We start from the raw sequence: 26,471 nt of genomic DNA on the forward strand, positions 1-26,471 counted from the left end.
AGGGTGATGGGTGGATGGTTGGTGAGGAGTTGGGTGTGGGGTTAGGTAAATCCTCTCTGAGATTGAGGATAGTCTCCCAGTTAGAGCTCACCGTTGTGGATTTTTATTTAGCTTTTAGTTATTTTGTATTTAAGAATCCGTGCCTACCTCCATCAATGGCCTGGGCGGATTAGATATCCTGGGGAGGACTGGGTTCCTTCTGACTTTTCCTTGAGGTCAGCGTTTTTAGGGAATGAGTTCTGGTGCATGTCGAAGTGCACTTGGTTAATCCTTCATTGAATTGTTGATTGTTCCTGGACCCCCAGGTGTTTTTCGCTTAAGGGTTTATTTCTTGTCCTCCATCAGGGTGAGCAGTGAACTGTTCAGTGGAGAGGTGCCTGGCCTGTGTGTGGTTGACGAGATGCAGGACTGGCTGGGGTATAGCTTTTGGGGTATTTTGGAAGTGCTGGGGGAGCTGACTTTTGCATGTTTGAGGGTTCTGGGCTTGGCCAGGTCTGATGCTGTGGTTGTTATCCAGTTGCCCCCTGGAGCTTGGGCTGTCCCTTCTCAAAGGCAATTTTTAGGGACATCCTGAGAGGAATCTTCTGTTCAATAGGGACCTGCGGTTGAGCCAGGTCCTGCAGTTTGGTTGATATCCCTGTTGCCCTCCTTGTGGTCGGGATGCTTTTTATTGGACCGAGAATGTTTTTTTCATTCTTATTTAGGCATTTTTCCCTGAAGAGATTTTTCTTCTTCTTTCATCTGGATGAGCAGTGTGATTTTATAAGTCCTGGTTTGGTTCGGTAGTCCACGGGGGAGTTCCTCTTATTGTAGTGGTGAGGAAGAAGCCACCGCCCCCCCCCCCCACCCCTGCCTCGCCGTCCCAGGGCACCCAATTATTCGGTGTCTTGACGATTCTTCTTCTCTTCGGTGATTGGCCTCCCTGGTTGGGGCTGGGATAATTTTTGTTTTGGTAGTAGTGGGGGAGGTACACTGCCATAGATGTAGTTGAGGAAGTACAGGACCAGCTGGGGAATAGGCTTTTGGGTGTGCTGGAGGTTCTAGGAGTGCTGACTTTTGTGCGCCGGAGTGTATTGGGCTAGGCCAGATCGGGTATTGTGGTTGATATCCATGTGGTCGGGACACTTCTTTATTTGATTGAGTAGTTTTTGTTTCTCTTTTTCAACTGGTGAGCGTGCACCAGGGGGACATGGACCCACAGTTGGGTCCTGACCTTTTGTTGTCCTGTGATCCACTCCCGATAGTTCTCCATCCCTTTTGTTAGAAGGCATTGGCGGCACGGATCATAATCTGAAAACGTAGTTGCTGGTCCTCTCTGCAGAATTGCATGGAATAAGGTTGGTTCTATACTGGGTGTGAGACTGGGGTTAGGTTGCGTTGTGTGGCATATATATAGCATCCCTTTAGAACTGGGGTTCCGGCGACTTTCCTTTGTTTTGTTTATGGATGTGTATAAATAATCCGTGATTGGATGCTGCAGGGGTAGAGACGGGTATGGTGTCTGAGGGAAGGAGGTGACGGTGTGTCATTGGTGCCTCTGGCGCTGCTGGAGTTTGGCACGCACCTAAACGTTTTTTTAAAATAAATTTAGAGTACCCGATTCATTTATTCCAATTAAGGGCTAATTTAGCGTGTTCAATCCACCTACTTTGCACATCTTTGGGCTGTGGGGGCGAAACCCACGCAAACACGGGGAGAATGTGCAAACTCCACATGGACAGTGACCCAGGGCCGGGATCGAACCTGGGACCTCGGTGCCGTGAGACTGCAGTGCTACCACTGTGCCACCGTGTTGCCCTTCACGCACCTAAACTTGAGGCAAAAAATTTATCCTGAACTCTCGTGGTAATTGCTCGCAATTGCCGCGTGGGACGTGTGCGCTATTTAATCATGTTTTCATGATTTAATCCTGTTTCTCCCTTCTTCTCTGGTGGGGCTTTTAGCAGTAGCACGTTGTGTCTGACGATCGTGTTGGGCCAGTTGTACTGCTGTTCTTCCCCTTCCCCTCTAATCAGGCCTTTGAGCCTTTACTCTTTGTTGCGGTGCTGGACTGTCCCTGTGGTTTTGTTGTGTTCTTTGTTAAAATGTAAAACCTCAATAAACATAATTTCGAAAAAAAGAAAATGTTGCTGGGTGCTTTGTTGCCACTGATTGTGAACACAAACAGCTGCCGCACAGGGTAAAAAAAATGATAAAACGGGGAAATAAGAAGACTGGTCTGAACTGCTATTTCTTTCTGCTTCCTGCCATCACTCCACGCTCGTGCTTTTCAAAGTTCAGTCGGAGGATGAGCCACGGCTTGAAAACAAGGCTGATCAGCATGAGAGACTCGCTGGCTGAACTGTCGGTGTTTAAATAACAAAAGAACTGTGGAAAGGGACTCATAGAACCATAGAATTTACAGTGCAGCAGGAGGCCATTCGGCCCATCGAGTCTGCACCGGCTCTTTGAAAGAGCACCCCACCAATCCCACACCTCCACCCTATTCCCATAACCCAGTCGCCCCACCCAACACTGAGGGCAACTTTGGACACTAAGGGCAATTTTAGCATGATCAATCCACCTAACCCGCACATCTTTGGACTGTGGGAGGAAACCGGAGCACCCGGAGGAAACCCACGCAGACACGGGGAGAACGTGCAGACTCCGCACAGACAGTGAACCAAGCCGAGAATCGAACCTGGGACCTTGGAGCTGTGAAGCAATTTTGCTAACCACTGTGCTACCGTGCTGCCCCACTGGAGGATTTCACTAAAGAGGATCCCTGAGGGAGGAGAACTGAAGAAGGCAGGCGAGGCGAGAAATAGAACCGCTGTCATCAAGACAGGACAAAAAGTGTGGGGGGGAGGGGGGGCGAATAATTGATAAGAAGCGACAGGGGCAGAGCTTAAAGAGCAAAGTGCAAGAATGTCTTTCATGAGCAAAGATGAAATAAATTACTTAGAAAGAGTAATTAAGAATGTGAAGTACAGCTGGGCTTGCAATGCAAAGTCATGCAAAATACTGAAGGATGATAATAAGTAACCATGCAGAATCACAAAGTTAGATTAGAATATAATAAAGCTGCAGTTCTAACGCTCAGACTGATGTCTGTGTTATGCAAAGCTCAAGTCAATAGACCAGAGTTAAATTGCATTCAGCAGAACAATACCAGAGTTTTGCATATTCGCGCAAAAGACTGTATTTAATATTATGAGACAGTGGGTGGGAGTATTTTTTCTCCTATAATATCGGAGAAAATTCCAGACTGAAGTTATAGATGTTCAGGAGTCGAATGGAAATTCTTTGTGCTGGCACATGCATAACAAAATAAACGGTGTCAGCCAAGTGATTAAGGCCATCCCTGAAGTACTGTTCAGATTGTTGTGACAGGTTTGCAGTCCCAGTGAGCTGAAGGTACAAGGGTTCCACCTGGGCTCTCCCTGTCAAAGTTTCTTTCACTATATTTCAGCCGAGTGGTCAGAACCATTAACTGTACAAAGGGGGACAACTCTCAATTCCACCTCACAAAGTAACATTTCAAGCTCGCCCGCTATCACAGGTGACGACAAGGCTAAATCAGCTTGTTTGTAACAAAAACAGAAAATACTGGACAGTCTCAGCAGGTCTGACAGCATCTGTGAAGAGAAAAGGGAGGTAACATTTTGAGACTGGTGACTCTTTGTTTACACCAAGGTACAGTGAAAAGTATTGTTCTGCGTACAGACCAGGCAGATCGCTTCACACACGATGAACATCGGAGATGCGGTAAACACATGATGTAAATACATAGACATAGACATCGGGTGAAGCATACACGAGTTCAGTACTACTCAGTAGGGAAGATGGGTGGAGAGATCAGTTCAGTCCATAAGAGTGTCATTCAGGAGTCTGGTAACAGCGGGGAAGAAGCTGTTTTTGAATCTATTGGTGTGTATTCTCAGACTTTTGTATCTCCTGCGATGGAAGAGATTGGAAGAGAGTATAACCCATGTGAGAGGGGTCTTTGGTTATGCTGCCTGCTTTCCCAATGCAGAAGGAGGTGTAGACAGAGTCAATGGTTGGGAGGTGGGTTGGCATGATGGACTGTGTGGTGTTCATGACTCTCTGAAGTTTCTTATGGTCTTGGGCCAAGCAGTTGCCATACCAGGCTGTGATGCAGCCTGACAGGATGCTTTCTATGGTGCATCCGAAAAAATTGGTGAGAGTCAATGTCCTTAGTTTCCTGAGAAAGTATAGGTGCTGTTGTGCTTTCTTGGTGGACCAGGACAGATTGTTGGTGATGTGCACACCGAGGAATTTGAAGCTGTCAACTATATCCGCCTTGGCCCCGTTGATACAGACAGGAGTGTGTCCAATACTTTGCTTCCTAAGGTCAATGGCCAGCTCCTTAGTTTTGCTGATGTTGAGGGAGAGATTGTTGTCGTTACACCACTCCACTAGATTCTCTATCTCCCTCCTGTACTCCGACTCATCACTGTTCGAGATCCGACCCACTACAGTCGCATCATCAGCAAACTTGTAGATGAAGTTGGAGCCACATTTTGCCACACAGCTGTGTGTGTATAGGGAGTATAGTAGAGGGAAGTATGCAGCCTTGCGGGCCACCAGTATTGAGGACTATCGTGGAGGGGGTGTTGTTGTTTTCTGGTTCTTCTTTGGCACCAATATGATATAGTCTTCTTGAAGCAGGTGGGAACCTCGAAACAGAGGAGGGAGAGGTTGAAGATGTCTGCCGACACACCCACCAGTTGGTCCACACAGGATCTGAGTGCTCCACCAGGGACTCTGTCAGGACCCATTTCTTTCTGAGGATTCACTTTCAAGAAGGCTGATCTGACTTCGGAAGCTGGGACGATAGGTATGGGTGTGTCCGAGGCTGCTGGGGAAGTTGGCAATGGTTTGTTGGTCCCTGCTCGAAATGAGCATTGAATGCATTGAGTTCATCGGGGAGGGGTGCGATGTTGCCGGAGATTCTACTCGACTTTGCTTTGTAGTCCACTATGTTGTTTAAGCCTTGCCACAACTGACGAGAGTCTGTGTCGTTAGTCTGTGACTCTAACTTGGTCTGGTATTGTCTCTTGGCATCCCTGATGGCTTTGCGGAGGTTGTACCTAGATTTCTTGTAGAGGTCAGGGTCGCCTGTCTTGAACACCTCAGACCGAGCCTTCAGTAGAGAGTGAACCTCCCATTTAAACCATGGTTTCCTGTGGGGAATGCACGTACTACTTTCTTTGGCACGCAGTCCTCGACACACGTACTGATGAAGTTGTGACGGTGGTGACATAATTGTTTAGGTTGGCCGCTGAGTTCTTGAATATGGACCAGTCCACTGACTCCAAGCAGTCGCATAGGAGCTCTTCCATTGCCTCAGACCAGCAGTGCACAACCTTCTTAACCGGATTCTCCCGCTTAAGTTTCTGCTTGCATGCCGGGAGAAGGAGCACTGTCTTGTGATCTGATTTTCCGAAGGTGGATTTGTAGGTGCCTTTGATGTCTGTCTAGCAATGATCAAGGATGTTGGGGACCCTGGTGGGACAGGAGATATGCTGGTGGAATTTTGGCAATACACTCTTGAGGTTGGCCTGGTTGAAGTCCCCGGCCAAAATGAGCAAGGCCTCCAGATATTCTCTTTCATTGTTATTCCAGACAGTGACACCACATCGTATGGATGAATTAAAAAAGTGAATTAATTTTAAATTTTAAATTGACGGCATTGTAGATGATAGATGAGCAGGGATTATCATCCATTCATAGGTAACATTTTTACAACTTTGTCGGAATATCAATAGGCCTTCAGTTTACCAAAAACACTGTTAAAAACAAACAAAATAACATTTTAGGGCAAATCAGATTAGGGCAGATCATTTTTAAATCCAAATTCGATCCTGTTCTTTATCAATGAAAAAGGAAGAATTTTGATGCTGAAAGGCTTGGGCTTAAATAAGCTTTATAAGAATTTTTATTATTGTCACTAGTAGGCTTACATTAACACTGCGATGAAGTTACTGTGAAAATCTCCGGCACCTGTTCGGGTTAACTGAGGGAGAATTCAGAATGTCCAAATCACCTAACAAGCACGTCTTTCAGGACTCGTGGGAGGAAACCGGAGCACCCGGAGGAAGCCCACACAGACATGGGGAGAACGTGCAGACTCCGCACAGACAGTGACCCAAGCAGGATGTTTTGTAACCCACAAAGCTATGGTTTGATTTGTGATATGATACATTGACATAATGACCCAATTTCCAACATGGTTTCCTTTTCTCTCAGCAAATGCTGGAAATACAAATAAAAACAGAAATTACTGAAAATGCTGGAGAAAAGGAATAGGCCTCATGCTCCATGTAACCCTTCAGTGCAAAATATACAACAGCATTTTGGATTTGGGATGACCAGGAAACTGACATGTTTTAACTTGTGATCGGTTCCATTCATTCATTTTGCTAGTGACTATTCCTATTTTGTGACGATTCTTTACTGATATGAGGGAAAAGGCTTTTATCAGTAAAGGTTTCTGACACTTGCTATCTGGTTTAAACAGAGTACACAAGGTAAATGCTAAATAATTCTGTTGTATTTTATCTCACAGAGACCGTATGACATTCACTCCAATACTTCACTGAAAGAAATACTTCTCATGATTAGTACTGAGAAAGTGCACTGCTCCTCCACGTGGTCCAAAGGCTTGGTGGCATTACTAAAAAAGGTAAAGAATCGAAAGAAAAGGTCACGGCGTACACTTTTACAACTGGCACAGAGGTATCTTTAGCCAGAAAAATCAATCTGGACACACTTCATTGTCGTCAAAGCTGTTGAAGCAATACTGTGTGAAAGCTTTCCGTATTTCAAATCAAACTGGACTGTTAACCCACTCGATCCAGCAGGAACCAAGTCCTTGAAAATGGAGCTCCACATCTTACTGCCTTGATCCTGTTGGAATCCCGCTGGCCCATCAGTTTAAATGCTCACAATCGTTCAGTGGCTAAGGCTCCCAGTGGGAACAGGCCTTGTAAGATGCCTGCCAATCGGGTCCTCTACTGGGTTTTAGCTGGAGTCCAACTGGGAAAGATACCGCGGACTCCTGACAGGTGAAGGCAGGTCAGAAACCATCAGCAGGGTGAAGCATCTCTCCAACAAAAGACAAAAGGCACCCTTGACGGGGCCAGTAGAGGCTGGGCTGTTCCTCCAGGCCTCATAAAGGAATGGTTGCAGCCTCAGGCACATCCCATTACTTCCAACAGCTCCTCCCAGAATGCCCCACAACCCCCACCACCATGTCATTCCCCCCCCCTCCCACACACACACACAACCTCCACCACCATGCAACTCATTCGCTTAAGAATTTAAAATGAACCCCATAGTTTTACCATAGGAACTCCAGGATCTGAGGTAAGTGCTGGTCTGGTCACTGACATTCCAGTAAAGGAGTATGGACCTTAACCTCAGAAAGTGAAAAAGCAACCAGAATGGTATAAGCAGCCAATCTCCAGTCAGTGATGAGGGGTGTATGATATTTTTCTCTGTGGCTTACTAATCTGTGCATTTATGTCCCTTGGACGATTAAGGAGTTCCAAACACACTCAACCCTCTAAGAGAAGAAATTCCTCATCTCAGTCTTACATTAGCACGCCTTTATTCTGAGACTAGGCCCTCTTGTCGTAGACTCTGTCATGAGGGAAAACATCCTCTCAGCATTTACCGATCTCACATTGCACATAAGCATGCACTGATCTGCCCATTTGCTTTCAGTTCAAGCAACTGTAAGCAAAACATCATACATACCAACAGCAGTGGGTCGTCAATTGATCGGATGGAGGATAGATGTGTTCAGTGTTCGAGGGGGCCAACATGCCTTGCGCACGTCTTCTGGTCGTGCTCAAAGATGGTCGGCTTCTGGAGGTCCTTTCTTGATACTAAGTCAGCAATCCTGGGCATTGGATTGGAGCCTTGCCCATTAGTGACCATCTTTGGGGTTTCGGATCTGAACAAGCTCCGGATGGGGGCAGGGCGCAGATGTCCTGGTCTTTGCCTCGCTCGTGGCAAGGAGGTGGATTATCTTGAGCTGGAGGTCGACACTGCCAAGCGCCTCAGCGTGGCTGGGTGGCTTGATGGAGTTTTTGCACCTCAAAAAGGTCAAGTTTACCATGAGAGGGTCGGTGGATGGGTTTTACTGTAAATGGCGGCCGTTTATAATGTACTTTAAAGAGTTGGTTGTCATGATATCCATATTTACATATCATGGTGCAATCACACACACATACCGATGGACAGGTTTACGGCCCAATCAACACACATGCAACATCACAGTCAATCACCAGTGAGAGCACATGCACTATAAAACAGGGAACACCACAGTTCCTGCTCATTCCAGCAGGAGATAGCTCAGAGCACAGAGCTCACAGCGTGTCACGCAGACATACACCATGTGCTGAGTGCCTCTCTAAGATAGTGCTAAGGCTGGGTCCACAGGTTAACTGGTGAAGTACGAACCACAGCCAGAAGTTAACAGTTGTTATTATTCAGAACAATAAAACAGAGTTGTGCCATCTACAACCGTGTTGGTTCGTTTGTACATCGGAACACCCAACACGACATGATACCAGGATTGGAAACTCCCCAGCAACTGTGAGACCTACCTGCACATCTTCAGAGATCCGCCATCCTGCGCCATGGACACCATCAGCCCGCCGCAGCCCCTCCAAATCGCTGGAAATCTCGGCATCAACTGGAAGCTGTTTAAACAGCGCTTCCAGCTCTTCCTGGAAGCCACAGACAGAGAGAATGCATCGGACACCAGGAAGATCGCCCTCCTCCTCTCCACGGCAGGGCAGCAAGCCATCCACATCTACAATTCCCTGGCATTCGCAGAAGGCGAGGACAAGACGAAGTACAAGACGGTCCTTCTAAAACTTGAGCAACACTTCAGCGTCGAATTGAATGAGCGCTTCGTGGGGTACCTCTTTCAGCAGCGCCTGCAGGGTAAGGATGAGCCTTTTCAGTCCTTTTTGACGCACCTCCGTAACCTCGCGCAGTCCTGCGGCTATGAGGCCACCTCCGATTCCATGATTCGGGACCAGATAGTTTTTGGGGTCACCTTGAACACCTTACGCCAGCAGGTCATCAAAATAAAGAGCCTCACCCTAGCCACCGGCATCGAATCCTGCGTCCTCCACGAAAATGCGACCAGCCGGTACTCCAAATTCCAGGAGGCCGAATCGGCACGGCAGGGGTCCTACCAGGCCGAGCGGGTCCAGTCGATCGAATTCCTCCCGGCCTGCGGCCCGGACGAGGGCGGCCATTTCACGCGCTTTCCGAGGCCTCCCACGCTTGTACACGCCAAAAGAGGGGACGTCGGCGCAGAGGGGTGTGACGCGCAGGCGCGCTCTACGCAGGACCAAACTGCGCATGCGCGATGCGCAACGAACGGCATGACGTCACGACGTGCGGCAACTGTGGATCCGCACATATAAAGCGGCAATGTCCAGCCAAAACTCGGGAATGTCTCCGCTGTGGCAAGATGGGACACTACGCTGCCTGCTGTCGAGCAACTCAACCTGCTAATGCTCCGCAATTCCGCCAGCCTCGCAGGGACGTGCGGGCCATTCAGCCTCCATACACCGAGTCAAATCCTGACGACGTACAGACTGGTGATACCGATGACCAGGAACCCTTCCGCGTTGCGGTAATAGACAGAAATCGGATGTCCCCAAGTAGGACCCACCAGCCGATGCCAGTGCACAGCGTTCATCCGGGCGATGAATGGTGTGCCACCCTAACGGTCAACCGATCACCAATCACATTCTGTTTAGACACTGGTGCCTCCGCCAATCTCATTGCATGGTCAGCCTTCCACACCTTGAAGGTCAAACCACCGATTCGGCCAATCCGCTGTCAGTTGGTCGATTACAACGGGAATGTTATCCCGGCCATGGGGTCTTGCCAGCTCGAGGTGGCACACAATTCATACACAGCCACACTGTCTTTTGAGATAGTTGGATCCTCAAAGGACTCTCTGCTAGGCGCACAGGCATGCAAGATCCTCCACCTCGTTCAGCGGGTACACACTCTGTCTCCAGAAGGCACGTCCGATTTCCCGGATGCAGACTTTAGGACACAGCTCCACTCGCTCCTCGCCCACAACCAGCAGGTTTTTGAGGGCATGGGCACACTGCCCTACACTTACAGAATACGGCTCAAACCGGACGCCACCCTGGTCATTCACGCACCTCGTAGAGTCCCAGCACCACTCAAAGACCGCCTCAAGCAGCAGCTGCAGGATCTGCAGGACCAAGGAGTGCTTTCCCGGGTCACGGAGCCCACGCCATGGGTCAGCTCCATGGTGTGCGTAAAAAAGCCCTCTGGCGAACTCCGGATCTGTATCGACCCGAAAGACCTGAACAATAACATCATGAGGGAACACTACCCCATACCCAAACGGGAAGAAATCACGAGCGAAATGGCCTGGGCTAAAATTTTTACCAAGCTTGATGCCTCAAAGGGTTTTTGGCAGATTCAGCTGGATCAGTCCAGCAGGAAGCTGTGTACTTTCAACACTCCCTTTGGCAGATACTGCTACAATAGGATGCCGCTTGGCATCATCTCGGCATCCGAGGTGTTTCATCGAATCATGGAACAGATGATGGAGGGCATCGAAGGGGTGCGCGTCTATGTTGACGATGTCATCATCTGGTCCACCACACCACAGGAGCACATCAGTCGTCTCCAGCGCGTCTTTGCTCGGATAAGAGAACACGGCCTGCGCCTCAACCGAGACAAGTGTTCTTTTGGCCAAACTGAGCTAAGGTTTCTGGAGGACCACATATCCCGCTCAGGAGTGCGTCCGGATGCAGACAAAGTGACAGCCATTGCAGCCATTCCGCAGCCGGCAGACAAGAAGGCAGTGCTACGCTTTCTCGGGATGGTCAACTTCCTGGGGAAGTTTATTCCCAACCTTGCCTCCCACACAATGGCTCTTCGCCACCTAGTGAAGAAGACTACGGAATTCCAGTGGCTTCCCGCACACCAGAAGGAATGGGAGGAGCTCAAGATCAAGCTCACCACCGTCCCGGTATTGGCGTTCTTCGACACTACTCGAGATACAAAGATCTCGACTGATGCCAGCCAGTCCGGCATTGGGGCGGTACTCCTGCAACGGGATGACACTGCATCATGGGCCCCGGTTGCCTATGCCACGTGGACTATGACCCCCACAGAACAGCGCTATGCGCAGATTGAGAAGGAGTGTCTGGGTTTGTTAACCGGCATAGATAAATTCCACAACAATGTGTATGGACTTCCTCAGTTTACCATGGAGACCGACCATCGCCCCCTGGTCGCCATCATACAAAAGGACCTCAATGAGATGACCCCTTGCCTACAGCGCATTCTGCTCAAGCTCTGGAGGTACGACTTCCAACTGGTCTACACCCCGGGAAAGGTCCTCATCATCGCGGATGCCTTGTCCAGAGCAGTGAGCACACCTCCCGAATCGGGGGGGTTCGTCTGTCAGGTCGACGCACATAAATACACCAATATTTATTACCATGTAGGCACATATTCTTGTGAAACGGGGGGATGTCATGATATCCATATTTACATATCATGGTGCATTCACACACACACACACACTGATGGACAGGTCGACGGACCAATCAACACACATGCAACATCACAGCCAATTACCAGTGAGAGCACACGCACTATAAAACAGGGAACACCACAGTTCCCGCTCATTCCAGCAGGAGATAGCTCAGAGCACAGAGCTCACAGCGTGTCACTCAGACATACACCATGTGCTGAGTACCACTCTAAGATAGTGCTAGGGCTGGGTCCACAGGTTAACTGGTGAAGTACGAACCACAGCCAGAAGTTAACAGTTGTTATTATTCAGAACAATAAAACAGAGTTGTACCATCTACAACCGTGTTGGTTCGTTTGTACATCGGAACACCCAAAGTGGTCGGCTTCTGGAGATAAATTCCACAACAATGTGTATGGACTTCCTCAGTTTACCATGGAGACCGACCATCGCCCCCTGGTCGCCATCATACAAAAGGACCTCAATGAGATGACCCCTTGCCTACAGCGCATTCTGCTCAAGCTCTGGAGGTACGACTTCCAACTGGTCTACACCCCGGGAAAGGTCCTCATCATCGCGGATGCCTTGTCCAGAGCAGTGAGCACACCTCCCGAATCGGGGGGGTTCGTCTGTCAGGTCGACGCACATGTAGCCTTCACATCGGCCAATCTACCAGCTACTGATGCAAGTCTGGCCCACATTCGCCGTGAGACTGCGGCTGACCCCCTACTACAACGTGTGATGCGCCACATGACGGAAGGGTGGCTCAAGGGGCAGTGCCCACAATTCTACAATGTTCGGGACGACTTGGCCGTCCTTGATGGTGTCCTCTTAAAGTTGGACCGGATTGTGATCCCACACAGCATGCACAGGCGTGTCCTCGAACATTTGCACGAAGGCCATCTCGAGGTTGAAAAGTGCAGGCGAAGGGCCCGAGAAGCTGTGTACTGGCCGGGTATCAGCGACGACATCGCCAACGTGGTGCTCAACTGCCCCACCTGCCAAAGGTTTCAGCCGGCGCAACCCCCTGAGACACTTCAGCCGCATGAGTTGGTAACGTCCCCCTGGGCAAAGGTGGGTGTGGACCTTTTTCATGCGCTCGGCAGGGACTACGTCATCATATTTGACTATTTTTCCAATTATCCGGAGGTCATACGCCTGCACGACTTGACATCATCAGCTGTAATCAGAGCATGCAAAGAAACCTTCGCTCGCCATGGCATTCCGCTTACCGTCATGTCGGACAATGGGTCCTATTTTGCGAGCCAAGAATGGTTTTCTTTTGCCGCTTCAAATGGCTTCACACAGGTGACGTCCAGCCCACTGCATCCCCAGTCAAATGGCAAGGCGGAAAAAGGTGTCCATATCGTGAAGCGGCTCCTCTGCAAGGCTGCTGATGCCTGATCTGACTTCTGTTTAGCCCTGCTGGCCTATCGCTCGGCCCCACTGTCCACAGGCCTATCACCAGCCCAGCTGTTGATGGGTCGCGCCCTCAGGACCACTGTGCCATCCATTCATGTTCCTAAACCCGGCCATGCTCCAGTACTGCAAAGGATGCGACAGCAGCGTGCTCAGCAGAAGGTGGCACATGACACTCATGCAACTGATCTTCCTGCCCTGGCACCTGGAGACAATGTCCACATACACCTACCAGAGGGTGGCTGGTCGGTAACTGCCAAGGTTCTCCGCCGCGTGGCTCCCCGCTTGTTCCTGGTTCGCATGCCTGATGGCTCCATTCACCTGCGTAATCGGCGGGCCCTTCGGCTGCTTCCACGCTCACTACATGATCATGCACCAGTGCCATGCCCTCCTGTTGTCCCTGATGTCGACTTCGTGGAGCTTCCTGCCACTCTGCCTATTCCTCTATCGCCTGTGGCCAGGCCCATTCCTCAGCCGGTGGATCCTGACCCACCCTTGAGGCGGTCAACCCAAATTCGTCACCCACCTACTAGGCTGGACTTATGAGCCTGTTTGCACATTGGACTCACTAAATTGTTGTGCAACAATGTTAACGTGTTTCTCTTTTTTGTCGTTCCAGTTCTCTTTCGATATTTGATGATTGCACTTGTTTTGTTTGTGGTACAACCTCGTTGCTATGTTGCACCTGACACCTTCCTATGTATATAGTTTAGCCTCATGTACATGCTGTAAATATTGCACACACATACTCAGCCGCACTCAGTACACACCAATATTTATTACCATGTAGGCACATATTCTTGTGAAACGGGGGGGATGTCATGATACCCATATTTACATATCATGGTGCATTCACACACACACACACTGATGGACAGGTCGACGGACCAATCAACACACATGCAACATCACAGCCAATTACCAGTGAGAGCACACGCACTATAAAACAGGGAACACCACAGTTCCCGCTCATTCCAGCAGGAGATAGCTCAGAGCACAGAGCTCACAGCGTGTCACTCAGACATACACCATGTGCTGAGTACCACTCTAAGATAGTGCTAGGGCTGGGTCCACAGGTTAACTGGTGAAGTACGAACCACAGCCAGAAGTTAACAGTTGTTATTATTCAGAACAATAAAACAGAGTTGTACCATCTACAACCGTGTTGGTTCGTTTGTACATCGGAACACCCAACACGACATTGGTCACTGTTGGGCAGGGGATAGGGTGGGTGGGGGGGGATTTAGTGATGAGGTTATATTGTTGTAGGGGGAAGTGGGGGGTGCCAGGGTTGGGGGGGGGGGGGGGGCAGGGTTCTTACTGTTTAGTTGTTATTCTGTGTTATTGTATGCTTTGTCTAAAAATTGTTAAAAGCTATAATAAAAATATTTTCAAAAGAAAAGCAGTGGGTCATGAGTTCAGCAGTGCAGCGACATAACTCCTTAACTGGCAACAATCCAAGCTGCCCTCCGGACTGCAGCAGTGATTTTTTGAGAATATCTTTTATACCTTTCTTTCCAGGTGTGGGCCTGGATGTTATACCGACAGGACCTTATTGTCTTTTAAATGTTCTTCTGAATGCAAAATGTCCAATAGTATCTCAAGTGCTTTGTCTAAAACCATGGAGTGAAAGCCCACACTCGAGTTCAGTTCTCAATCAAAGTGAGTAATGATTGAGTTAGTGGCAGACATTTGCTTTGTTTGGCCCCTTGTTCCGCACTGTAACCAATCACTGTTTGTCGATGTACCATTTGGCAATGTTCTCTGTTGATTATTCTTTTGTCTACTATGTACGTACTGTGTAGTTTCCCTCGGCCGCAGTAAAATACTTTTCACTGTACTTCGGTACATGTGACAATAAATCAAATCAAACTTTGCGAAGCCCCGCGTTCACCTTCATTTCTGGGCCATACCCAAAGACACCATGCCCCTCCCCCAATTATAGCATACCACACCCAGCCCCACCCACCCTTGCCCCACAGAATGCAAATCACAAAAATACACAAATCAATCACTGCTTAATTGCTTTAGTGCTTTTGAGCCTGTAAAAACACACCTGTATGAATCATTGCTGAACTAAAATCCAAGCTTACCTCTTGCCAGAATGACGGTATAGATGGTCAATATTGTGATGTGTGTCTTGAGGTGAGAAAACATAGAACTTGCTGATGAGCAACGAGTTGGAAAAATCAGCCGATTACATCACTGCAGCACGGGTCAGCGCTACAGAATGAGCCAGTCCAGTGGAGGAGGAAATACCCCAATCAACAAGATGTATATGCTGCCATTCAGTATATTTCAGAGTCTCATTCAGTTTCAAAAGTTAACTTCCTTACTTCCGCTCACAAAATCAAAGACGTTATTGCCAGAAATCCACATGATTGAAGTGCTCAATGAGTCCAAGTCCAATATCAGTGGCTCTGTCTGAGGGATTCCATTCTTTGTCCTGAAGGGATTTTCTCAAGGCCGGTCTTGAGAGCGATGTGGTTAGAGCTGTCACATGTGACTAGCTGCAGCCATTATATCAGACCAGCAATGGTCCATTTTGAAAAACAGAATTTAAACAAGGCAATATGGAAGATGGACAGATTTTTAAGATTTCCATGCTTCATCCCTCTTTGGCATGGCAATTTAGAAACCTTTTTTTCTCCAATATTTCTTAAAGATGCACTTTTAATCATCAATATTGCTGAATTTGGCAAATGTTCCTGACTCAGCGTACTTTATCAATAATTTTTAACTCTTCTCAATATGGCAAAAGAACATTCACCGAAGCATTTGTGACAGGTATTGTTAAAATATATTCAGAATGGTTTCCAACATTTGGAAAGGTTGCCTGCAAACCATCATATACAAGTCTGTACAAAACAGCTGGTAATCGTGAAGCACAGAGCTTATCATTATCAATTAAATGAATGAATTGTTTAACTTCATCTTCAGAAAGATGTGTGTCTATGTCTTCTCTGTAGAATGCATTTAATTTCTTAATGCAGTGGCTTTTAGCATTCTCACCCAAACTTCTGTTAAAAAACATGCAGGGATTCTTCAGGCATTCTCTTCTACTCTGCAATTGCACTATTATTGTGACACAAATAACACTGACAGTCTCAATGATGATCTTCTCTTTCTCTTTGACAGTGATTTTGTTATCTCTAGTTTCATCAAAAATAATTTCCTGCATCTTTTATGCTTCTCATCATCAGAGGGACCTATATTTTTTTCTAATGTTAGTGCCTCTGCTTCTATCGAGCTATATGTCATAATATCCACTCATGTATATAATGAGATGCAGACAGGCAGTGATTGACACACAGGATGACCAGTAAGCACACAATACAGTGCAGCCAATCACCAGACAGGACACTACCACTATAAAGCCAGAGGGCACTTGGTTTCCCGCTCTCTCGGGACCCAGCCTCTGAGACAATCAGAGTCCATGAGCTAGCAAGTGCAAACACCATGCGGTAGCTAGTAAGTCTGGTCAGGCTACTAAAAGGTCTCCAGTCAGTTCAGTATAGTGTCGACCCACAGTTGAATATGTATATCAGTTCTATCGTTGAATAAAACACTGTTGGATCTTCTCCAGTGTTAGACGTCTGTTTCTAGCTTCCCTGCATCGCGTGCAGTCCACATCGAACCTACCTGCCTAACACATCACTATACTCATTTCAAACTACCATGACAAAAAACTTTTAACTGAGTTTAACAATTGTGCAGCATTCAATACAGTTGCGCTAACATTTTGCAGCTATTTGCTGATGGAATTATTTCTTTGACATAAACGGTTCCAAAAAACAGTAAAAATAGCAATATCGTACTTTGTACACTTCTCTGCTAAGGATTTTGCTTCAACATTCACACGTGGCGTACGATGAGTCTTAATTTTCTGAATTTGATGTGACTTTGTCTGATAAAATATCCTTTATATCAACAAAATTCATTGTCAAAACCAAAACAGCATCTGCTTGAGCAGACCACCTGGTGTCACAAATTCTTTTGACTGTCAAATGTTTTCCATTAGTTTGCTTCAAGCATGAGTGCAATATTTTCCACCAATACGTGGAAACCGAAAAAAGAGTTACACGTTTTGAACAAAGTCAAAAATATACACAACTTCCTCACAGGATCCAGCTGCAGCATTGCAGATGAAATTCAAGGAGTGACTGGAACATGGAAAGAAAAATGCACAAGGACTTACATTGTTCAGTCTTGCTTGTAAACCTGAATATTTTCCTGCCATAGATGTGGCATTATCAAAGCTCTGGTCATGACAATTTTTGATGTCCATACCTAAATTTGCAATGATTTCCAAAACAGTTGTCTCCAAACACTCAGAAATGTGGTATTGTAGCTGGAAAAAACAAAGACATTTCTCCACAACTTCACCATCGCTGTTCACATATCTTAAATTTAATGTTAATTGGTCCACATGACTCACATCTGCTGTTGAATCAACTATTATGGAATAGAATTTGGCATCTCTGACTTCATTAGTGAATTGGTTTCTGAGCCACTCTGTCATTATAGTGATGAAGTCGGCGTAGGTTCTGTGCATTAAAACATTGGTCTTCTCTTCGCCACAATATTGATAACTTCTCAAATGCTCTTTGAGAAGCTCATCAAATTCACTGAAATATTCCAGGAAGGCTAACATATTACCTCTTCGAGCTGACAATGATGGCGCCTCCAGATTAGGTGGATTGGCCATGCTAAATTGTCCCTTAGTGTCCAAAGATGTGTAGGTTGGGTGGGGTTGTGGCGATAGGATGGGGAAGTGGGCCAAGGTGGGGTGCTCTTTCAGAGGGTGGGAGCAGACTCGATGGGGCAAACGTCTCCTTCTGCATTGTATCGATTCTATTCTATGAAGAGGAAAATGATGGCACCTGCTGTGAGCTGTGGTGCATTATTATGATGACCATTGGCTGGAGCAGCTTGGCATCAGATGCCATCAACTAAAAAAAAACACTGTGACAGAAGCTGCCTCTCAAGAGTTTTGAGCCATGAACGCCATCTGAAGACACCCCATCTGAAATGGACTTCTTTGCTGTGTGTCCATCACCTATCATGGCTGCAAAGGTACCGGAATGGGTACGATGACAGGTTTTCTCCCCTACAGCGAATCAGGAAACTGAGTTTTTAAACAACAATCCAACAGCTTCATGGTTATTTTTAAACTGATGCAAACTTTTATTTCCACATTTATTTCATAAACTGAGTTCAAATTCCCCAATGGACTGGGTGGGATTTGAACTCACTTTCTCCTGGTTGGAGAAAACAGCTAGTCTAGTAACATAACCATTGCACTACCATACCTATTAGTCATAGCTCTGCAGCAACACTTTTTGATCTTTGACCTTTTCTTACTTGCATATGTATTTCAAAGAATTGTGAAAAAACATATATTAAAACACAATTATTTTATTTCACACCAGCTTCTGGTGAAGGAGCCCGAGTGCCGGTTGTCAAGTCTTAAGGACATTCAAAATGCTCCATACTTAGTTGATGTGAACTGGGATGCGGTTCTGGAGAAGAACCTTCCTCCTGCTTTTGTTCCAAATGTGAGTTAAAGACGGAAATGTGCGCAATAATTTTGATTGAATAATTTTCTTGCTCTGAGTTACATTGTTGCATTTGTTTGAAACTGATTGATGTTCATGCTCTGAAACAGTGCGTTTTAAAATCTGAAATGAACAGCATAGAAATGTGACATAGGGGATCAATCAGTGGATGAAGAGGTAAACCAACTGAACTGATAGATATGTATGAATTATGTCATCCTTACCCATTACGACCACCATAATGTGAAGTATTACTGAGGAATAGGTCCCTGGTCTGTAATTATTGTTGAAGCTATGAGGGGATGAACTTCCCACATTTTTGGATGATCTTCACCACTTGAATCCAGGCAGCACATTATCAATTTTAATAAAAGCCTCACGTATTCAATATTCAAAATATTTATTTAATTATTTGATGACATAAGATATTCATTTTATATCTGATTGGACAACATTTGCTAACTAATCCTCAGCGTGCAAAGAATTTCGCTGACAACCAATTTAAGATTGAGTTCTGTAGAAGAATCATATGGACTCGAAACATTAACTCTGTTTCTCTCTCCACAGACGCTGCCAAACCTGCTGAGTTTATCCAGCATTTTCTGTTTTCATTTAAGATTGTCAGGTGGGCTCACAGTGTGGTACACTTGCCTGTACTAGTAGCTACATATATTCATATACAGGGCCCTGTACTTTGCACACAGAAAGAACATGTACACGCATTGCGCCTGTTTCATCTAAACAAAATCAGTGACAGCCATTTTCAGTTTTATTTCTCAGGACAATGCCTTGACCAATCAGAGTCAAGTTCCACGGTTTAAATTTCAAACAATGTTCGACAATCGGCACTGTCACCGTCAAGTGCTTCATTCTCCGCGGCAACACCTCTACCAATCAGAGTCCATTTGCTAGCCAATCAGCACTCTCTTCCCCGACAATATAAATTTGGTGATTTCCCTCACATTGTTCTGATGAGTGCAAGATGACAAGCGTTGACAAAACATCTCTTTCTTCAGCAATATCTCTGCTAAATGTACCACAGTATACCTGCCAATTAGATCAAAGGTTATGGAAACATTATAAATTAAGAATATAGTCTGTTAAAAAAAAACATATTTGTTCTCTTTAAATATATTGACTGACATGTTGAAGCATTTCCAGCATTTTCTCGAGCTTTGCTTTCAAACTTCCAAAATTCTTAGCTGTTTTACAACCCAGCGCCCACTTCCTTGGGATAGGTCCCCATACGCACTCCCCTGGACTAGAACCCAGTACCCACTTGCCAGGGCTAGATCCCCATAACCACTTGCTTGGGCTTGATCCCCGTACCCATTTCCCAGGGCTAGATCCCCGTGTCCACTTCCCTGGGCTCGATGCCCGTACCCACTTCCTGGGCTCGATCCCCATAACCACTTCCTTGGGCTCGATCCGTGTACCCAGTTCCCTGGGTCGATCCCCATACAGACTTCTCTGGGCTCAATCCTCGTACCCACTTCCCTGGGTTCGATCCCAAAAAACACTTCTCTGGGCTAGATCCCCGTACCCACTAACCCTGGGTTCGATCCCTGTACACACTTCCCTCGGTCGATCCCCATACTCACTTCCCTGGGCTAGATCCCCGTACCAACTTTCCTGGGTCGATCCCCATATCAGCTTCCCTGGGTCGATCCCCATATCAACTTCCCTGGATTGCATCCCCGTACCCACTTCCCTGGGCTAGATCCCCATAACAATTTCAGTGGACTAGATCCCCGTACCCACTTCCCTGGGCTAGATCCCCATACCCTCTTCCCAAGGCTGGATCCCCATACCCACTTCCCTGGGCACAATCCACGTACCCACTATCCTGGGCAAGATCCCCATACCCACTTCCCTGGGCTGGATCCCCACACACACCTCCCTGGGTTAGATCCCTATACCCACTTCCCTGGGCTAGATCCCCATACCCACTACCCAGGGCTAGATCCCCATTCCCACTTCCCTGGGCTAGATCCTCATACCTACTTCCCTGGGCTAGATCCACATACCCACTTGCCTGGGATAGACCTCCATATCCACTGCACTGGGCTCGATCCCCACACACACTTCCCAGGGTTAGATCCCCATACCTATTTCCCTGGGCTAGATCCCTATACCCACCTCCCTGGGCTAGATCCCCCTATCCACTCCCCTGGTCTAGATCCCCAGAACCCCTTCCCAGGGCTAATACCTGTACCCACTTCCCTGGACTAGATCCCCGTACCCACTTGCCTGGGCTAGATCCCCATACCCACTTCCCTGGGATAGATCCCTGTTCCCACTTCCCTGGGCTAGATCCCCAAATCCACTTCCCTGGGCTAGATCCACACATCCACTTCCCTGGGCTGGATCCCCGAACCCACTTCCCTGGGCTTGATCCCCACACCCACGTTCCTGGTCTAGATCCCCACACCCACTTCCCTGGGCTTGATCTCCACACCCACGTTCCTGGTCTAGATCCCCAAACCCACTTCCCTGGGCTTGATCCCCACACCCACGTTCCTGGTCTAGATCCCCACACCCACTTCCCTGGGCTTGATCCCCACACCCACGTTCCTGATCTAGATCCCCACACCCACCTCCCTGGACTAGACCCCCACACCCACTTCCCTGGGCTGGATCCCCACACCCATTTCCCTGGGCTAGATCCCCATACCCACTACTCTGGGCTGGATCCCCATACCCACTTCTCTGGGCTAGATCCCCATATCCACTTCCCTGGTCTAGATCCCACACCCACTTCCCTGGGCTGGATCCCCACACCCACTTCCCTGGGCTAGATTCCCGAACCGACTTCCCTGGTCTTGATCCCCACACCCACTTTCCTGATCTAGATCCCCATACCCACATCACTGGACTGCATCCCCATACCCACCTTCCTGATCTAGATCCCCATACCCACTTCTCTGGACTGGATCCCCATACCCACTTCCCTGGGCTGGATCCCCATACCCACTTCACTGGACTAGATTCCCGAACTGACTTCCCTGGGCTTGATCCCCACACCCACTTTCCTGATCTAGATCCCCATACCCACTTCCCTGGGGTGGATCCCCATATCCACCTCCGTGGGCTAGATCCCCATACCCACTTCTCTGGGCTAGATCCCCATATCCACTTCCCTGGACTTGATCCCCACACCCACTTCCCTGGGCTCATCCCCATACCCACTTCCCTGGGATAGATCCTCATACCCACCTCTCTGGGCTAGATCCCCATATCCACTTCCCTGGGATAGATCCCCATATCCACTTCCCTGGGCTGGATCCCCACACCCACTTCCCTGGGATAGATCCTCATACCCACTTCCCTGGGCTAGATCCATGTACCCACTTCCCTGGCTAGATCCCCATGACCACTTCCCTGGGCTGGATCCCCATACCCACTTCCCTGGGCTAGATCCCCATACACACTTCCCTGGGATAGATCCTCATACCCACTTCCCTGGGCTAGATCCATGTACCCACTTCCCTGGGATAGATCCCCATATCCACTTTCCTGGCTCGATCCCTGTACTCACTTCCCTGGGCTTGTCCCCATATCCACTTCCCTGGGCTGGATCTCCATAACCGCTTCTCAGGGCTAGATCCCCATACCCACTGCCCTGGGCTAATCCCCATACCCACTTCCCTGGACTAGATCCCCACACACCCTTCCCTGGGCTAGATCCCCATACCCACTTCACTGGGCTGGATCCCCATATCCACTTCCCTGGGCTGGATCCCCACACCCACTTCCCTGGGCTAGATTCCCGAACCGACTTCCCTGGGCTTGATCCCCAAACCCACTTTCCTGATCTAGATTCCCATACCCACTTCTCAGGACTGGATCCCCATACCCACTTCTCTGGGCTAGATCCCCATATCCACTTCCCTGGGCTGGATCCCCACACCCACTTGCCTGGGCTAGATTCCCGAACCGACTTCCCTGGGCTTGATCCCCAAACCCACTTTCCTGATCTAGATCCCCATACTCACTTCCCTGGGGTAGATCCCCATACTCACTTCCCAGGGGTAGATCCCCATATACACTGCACTGGGCTCGATCCCCACACACACTTCCCAGGATTAGATCCCCATACCTACTTCCCTGGGCTAGATCCCTATACCCACTTCCCTGGGCTAGATCCCCCTATCCACTCCCCTGGTCTAGATCCCCATAACCTCTTCCCAGGGCTAATCCCTGTACCCACTTCCCTGGACTAGATCCCCGTACCCACTTCCCTGGGCTAGATCCCCATACCCACTTCCCTGGGATAGATCCCCATTCCCACTTCCCTGGCCAAATCTCCACACCCACTTCCCTGGGCTAGATCCCCACACACACTTCCCTGGGCTAGATCCGCTTACGCACGTCCATGGACTAGAACCCCAAATCCACTTCCCTGGGCTAGTTCCACACACCCACTTCCCTGGGTTGGATCCCCGAACCCACTTCCCTGGGCTTGATCCCCACTCCCATGTTCCTGGTCTAGATCCCTACACCCACTTCCCTGGGTTGGATCCCCGAACCCACATTCCTGGTCTAGATCCCCACACCCACTTCCCTGGGCTTGATCCCCACACCCAGGTTCCTGGTCTAGATCCCCACACCCACTTCCCTGGGCTTGATCCCCACACCCACTTTCCTGGTCTAGATCCCCACACCCACTTCCCTGGGCTGGATCCCCACACCCACTTCCCTGGGCTAGATCCCCATACCCACTTCTCTGGGCTGGATCCCCATACCCACTTCTCTGGGCTGGATCCCCATATCCACTTCCCTGGACTTGATCCCCACACCCACTTCCCTGGGCTGCTTTCCCAAACCCACTTCCCCGGGATAGATCCTCATACCCACTTCCCTGGGCTAGATCCCCATACCCACTTCCCTGGGCTGGATCCCCATACCCACTTCCCTGGGCTAGATTCCCGAACCGACTTCCCTGGGCTTGATCCCCACACCCACCTTCCTGATCTAGATCCCCATACCCACTTCACTGGGCTGGATCCCCATACCCACTTTCCTGATCTAGATCCCCATACCCACTTCTCTGGACTGGATCCCCATACCCACTTCCATGGGCTGGATCCCCATACCCACTTCCCTGGGCTAGATTCCCGAACCAACTTCCCTGGGCTTGATCCCCACACCCACTTTCCTGATCTAGATCCCCATACCCACTTCCCTGGGGTGGATCCCCATATCCACCTCCGTGGGCTAGATCCCCATACCCACTTCTCTGGGCTAGATCCCCATATCCACTTCCATGGACTTGATCCCCACACCCACTTCCCTGGGCTAATCCCCATACCCACTTCCCTGGGATAGATCTTCATACCCACTTCTCTGGGCTCGATCCCCATATCCACTTCTGTGGGCTAGATCCCCATGACCACTTCCCTGGGCTTGATCCCCATACCCACTTCTCTGGGCTAGATCCCCACATCCACTTCCCTGGAGTTGATCCCCACACACACTTCCCTGGGATAGATCCTCATACCCACTTCCCTGGGCTAGATCCATGTACCCACTTCCCTGGGATAGATCCCCATATCCACTTCCCTGGGCTGGATCCCCACACCCACTTCCCTGCGATAGATCCTCATACCCACTTCCCTGGGCTAGATCCATGTACCCACTTCCCTGGCTAGATCCCCATGACCACTTCCCTGGGCTGGATCCCCATACCCACTTCCCTGGGCTAGATTCCCGAACCGACTTCCCTGGTCTAGATCCCCATACCCACTTCCGTGGTCTAGATCCCCATAACCTCTTCCCAGGGCTAATCCTTGTGCCCACTTCCCTGGGATCGACCCCGTTCCTATTTTCCTGGGCTGGATCCCCAAACCCACTTCCCTGGGCTTGATCCCCTTCCCACTTCCCTGGGCTAGATCCCCTTTTCCACTTCCCTGGGCTAGATCCCCAAAACCACTTCCCTGGGCTCGATCCCCTTCCCACTTCCCTGGTCTCGCTCCCCTTCCCACTTCCCTGGGCTAGATCCCCGTACGCACTTCCCTGGGCTAGATCCCTGTACGCACTTCCCTGGGCTTGATCCCCATCCCCACTTCCCTGGGCTAGATCCCCGAACCCACTTCCCTGGGCTAGATCCCCAAACCCACTTCCCTGGGCTCGATCCCCGAACCCACTTCCCTGGGCTAGATCCATGTACCCACTTCCCTGGCTAGATCCCCATGACCACTTCCCTGGGCTGGATCCCCATACCCACTTCCCTGGGCTAGATTCCCGAACCGACTTCCCTGGTCTAGATCCCCATACCCACTTCCCTGGTCTAGATCCCCATAACCTCTTCCCAGGGCTAATCCTTGTGCCCACTTCCCTGGGATCGACCCCGTTCCTATTTTCCTTGGCTGGATCCCCAAACCCACTTCCCTGGGCTTGATCCCCTTCCCACTTCCCTGGGCTAGATCCCCTTTTCCACTTCCCTGGGCTAGATCCCCAAAACCACTTCCCTGGGCTCGATCCCCTTCCCACTTCCCTGGTCTCGCTCCCCTTCCCACTTCCCTGGGCTAGATCCCCGTACGCACTTCCCTGGGCTAGATCCCTGTACGCACTTCCCTGGGCTTGATCCCCATCCCCACTTCCCTGGGCTAGATCCCCGAACCCACTTCCCTGGGCTAGATCCCCAAACCCACTTCCCTGGGCTCGATCCCCGAACCCACTTCCCTGGGCTCGATCCCCAAACCCACTTCCCTGGGCTGGATCCCCAAACCCACTTCCCTGGGCTCGATCCCCGAACCCACTTCCCTGGGCAAGATCCCCGAACCCACTTCCCTGGGATAGATCCCCGAACCCACTTCCCTGGGCTGGATCCCCAAACCCACTTCCCTGGGCTAGATCCCCGTACGCACTTCCCTGGGCTTGACCCCGAACCCACTTCCCTGGGCTAGATCCCCACACCCACTTCCCTGGGCTAGATACACACACCCATTTCCCTGGGCAGGGTCCCCGAACCCACTTCTCTGGGCAGGATCCCCGAACCCACTTCTCTGGGCTAGATACACACACCCACTTCTCTGGGCTAGATACACACGCCCACTTCCCTGGGCTAGATACCCACACCCACTTCCCTGGGCAGGATCCCCGAACCCACTTCTCTGGGCTAGATACACACACCCACTTCTCTGGGCTAGATACACACACCCACTTCCCTGGGCTAGATACCCACACCCACTTCCCTGGGCAGGATCCCCGAACCCACTTCCCTGGGCTAGATCCCCACACCCACTTCCCTGGGCAGGATCCCCGAACCCACTTCCCTGGATTAGATACCTTCACCCACTTCCCTGGGCTAGATACCCACACACACTTCCCCGGGCAGGATCCCCGAAGCCACTTCACTGGGCTAGATACACACACCCACTTCCCTGGGCTAGATACCCACACCAACTTCCCTGGGCAGGATCCCCGAACCCACTTCCCTGGGCAGGATCCCCGAACCCACATCCCTGGGCTAGATCCCCACACCCACCTCCCTGGGCTAGATCCCCATATCCACTTCCCTGGGCAGGATCCCCGAACCCACTTCCCTGGGCAGGATCCCCGAACCCACATCCCTGGGCTAGATCCCCACACCCACCTCCCTGGGCTAGATCCCCATATCCACTTCCCTGGGCTCAATCCCCAGACCCGTTCCCTGGGCTAGATCCCCATACCCACTTCCCAGGGCTAGATCCCCACACCCACCTCCCTGGGCTAGATCCCCAGACCCCTTCCCTGGGCTAGATCCCCATTCCCCTTCCCTGGGCTAGATCCCCATACCCACTTTCCTGGGCTCTATCCCCAGACCCCTTCCCTGGGCTAGATCCCATACCCACTTCCCAGGGCTAGATCCCCACACCCACCTCCCTGGGCTAGATCCCCAGACCCCTTCCCTGGGCTAGATCCCCATACCCACTTCCCAGGGCTAGATCCCC

General features: G+C 49.6%; 1 protein-coding gene across 2 annotated transcripts in view; it reads left to right on the forward strand.

Moving 5' to 3' along the window:
- LOC140408389 (serine/threonine-protein kinase 32B-like) overlaps positions 1 to 26,471 on the forward strand; it is a 510,363-nt gene that overhangs the window by 464,775 nt on the left and 19,117 nt on the right. For both annotated transcript variants that reach the window (XM_072495512.1, XM_072495513.1), the window contains 2 exons: positions 6,572 to 6,688; positions 18,412 to 18,537. In XM_072495512.1, coding sequence (XP_072351613.1) covers positions 6,572 to 6,688; positions 18,412 to 18,537 — 243 coding nt within the window. The remainder of the gene's footprint in view (positions 1 to 6,571; positions 6,689 to 18,411; positions 18,538 to 26,471) is intronic.

This window comes from Scyliorhinus torazame, chromosome 3 (assembly GCF_047496885.1).
Source record: "Scyliorhinus torazame isolate Kashiwa2021f chromosome 3, sScyTor2.1, whole genome shotgun sequence".
Lineage (NCBI taxonomy): Eukaryota > Metazoa > Chordata > Chondrichthyes > Carcharhiniformes > Scyliorhinidae > Scyliorhinus > Scyliorhinus torazame.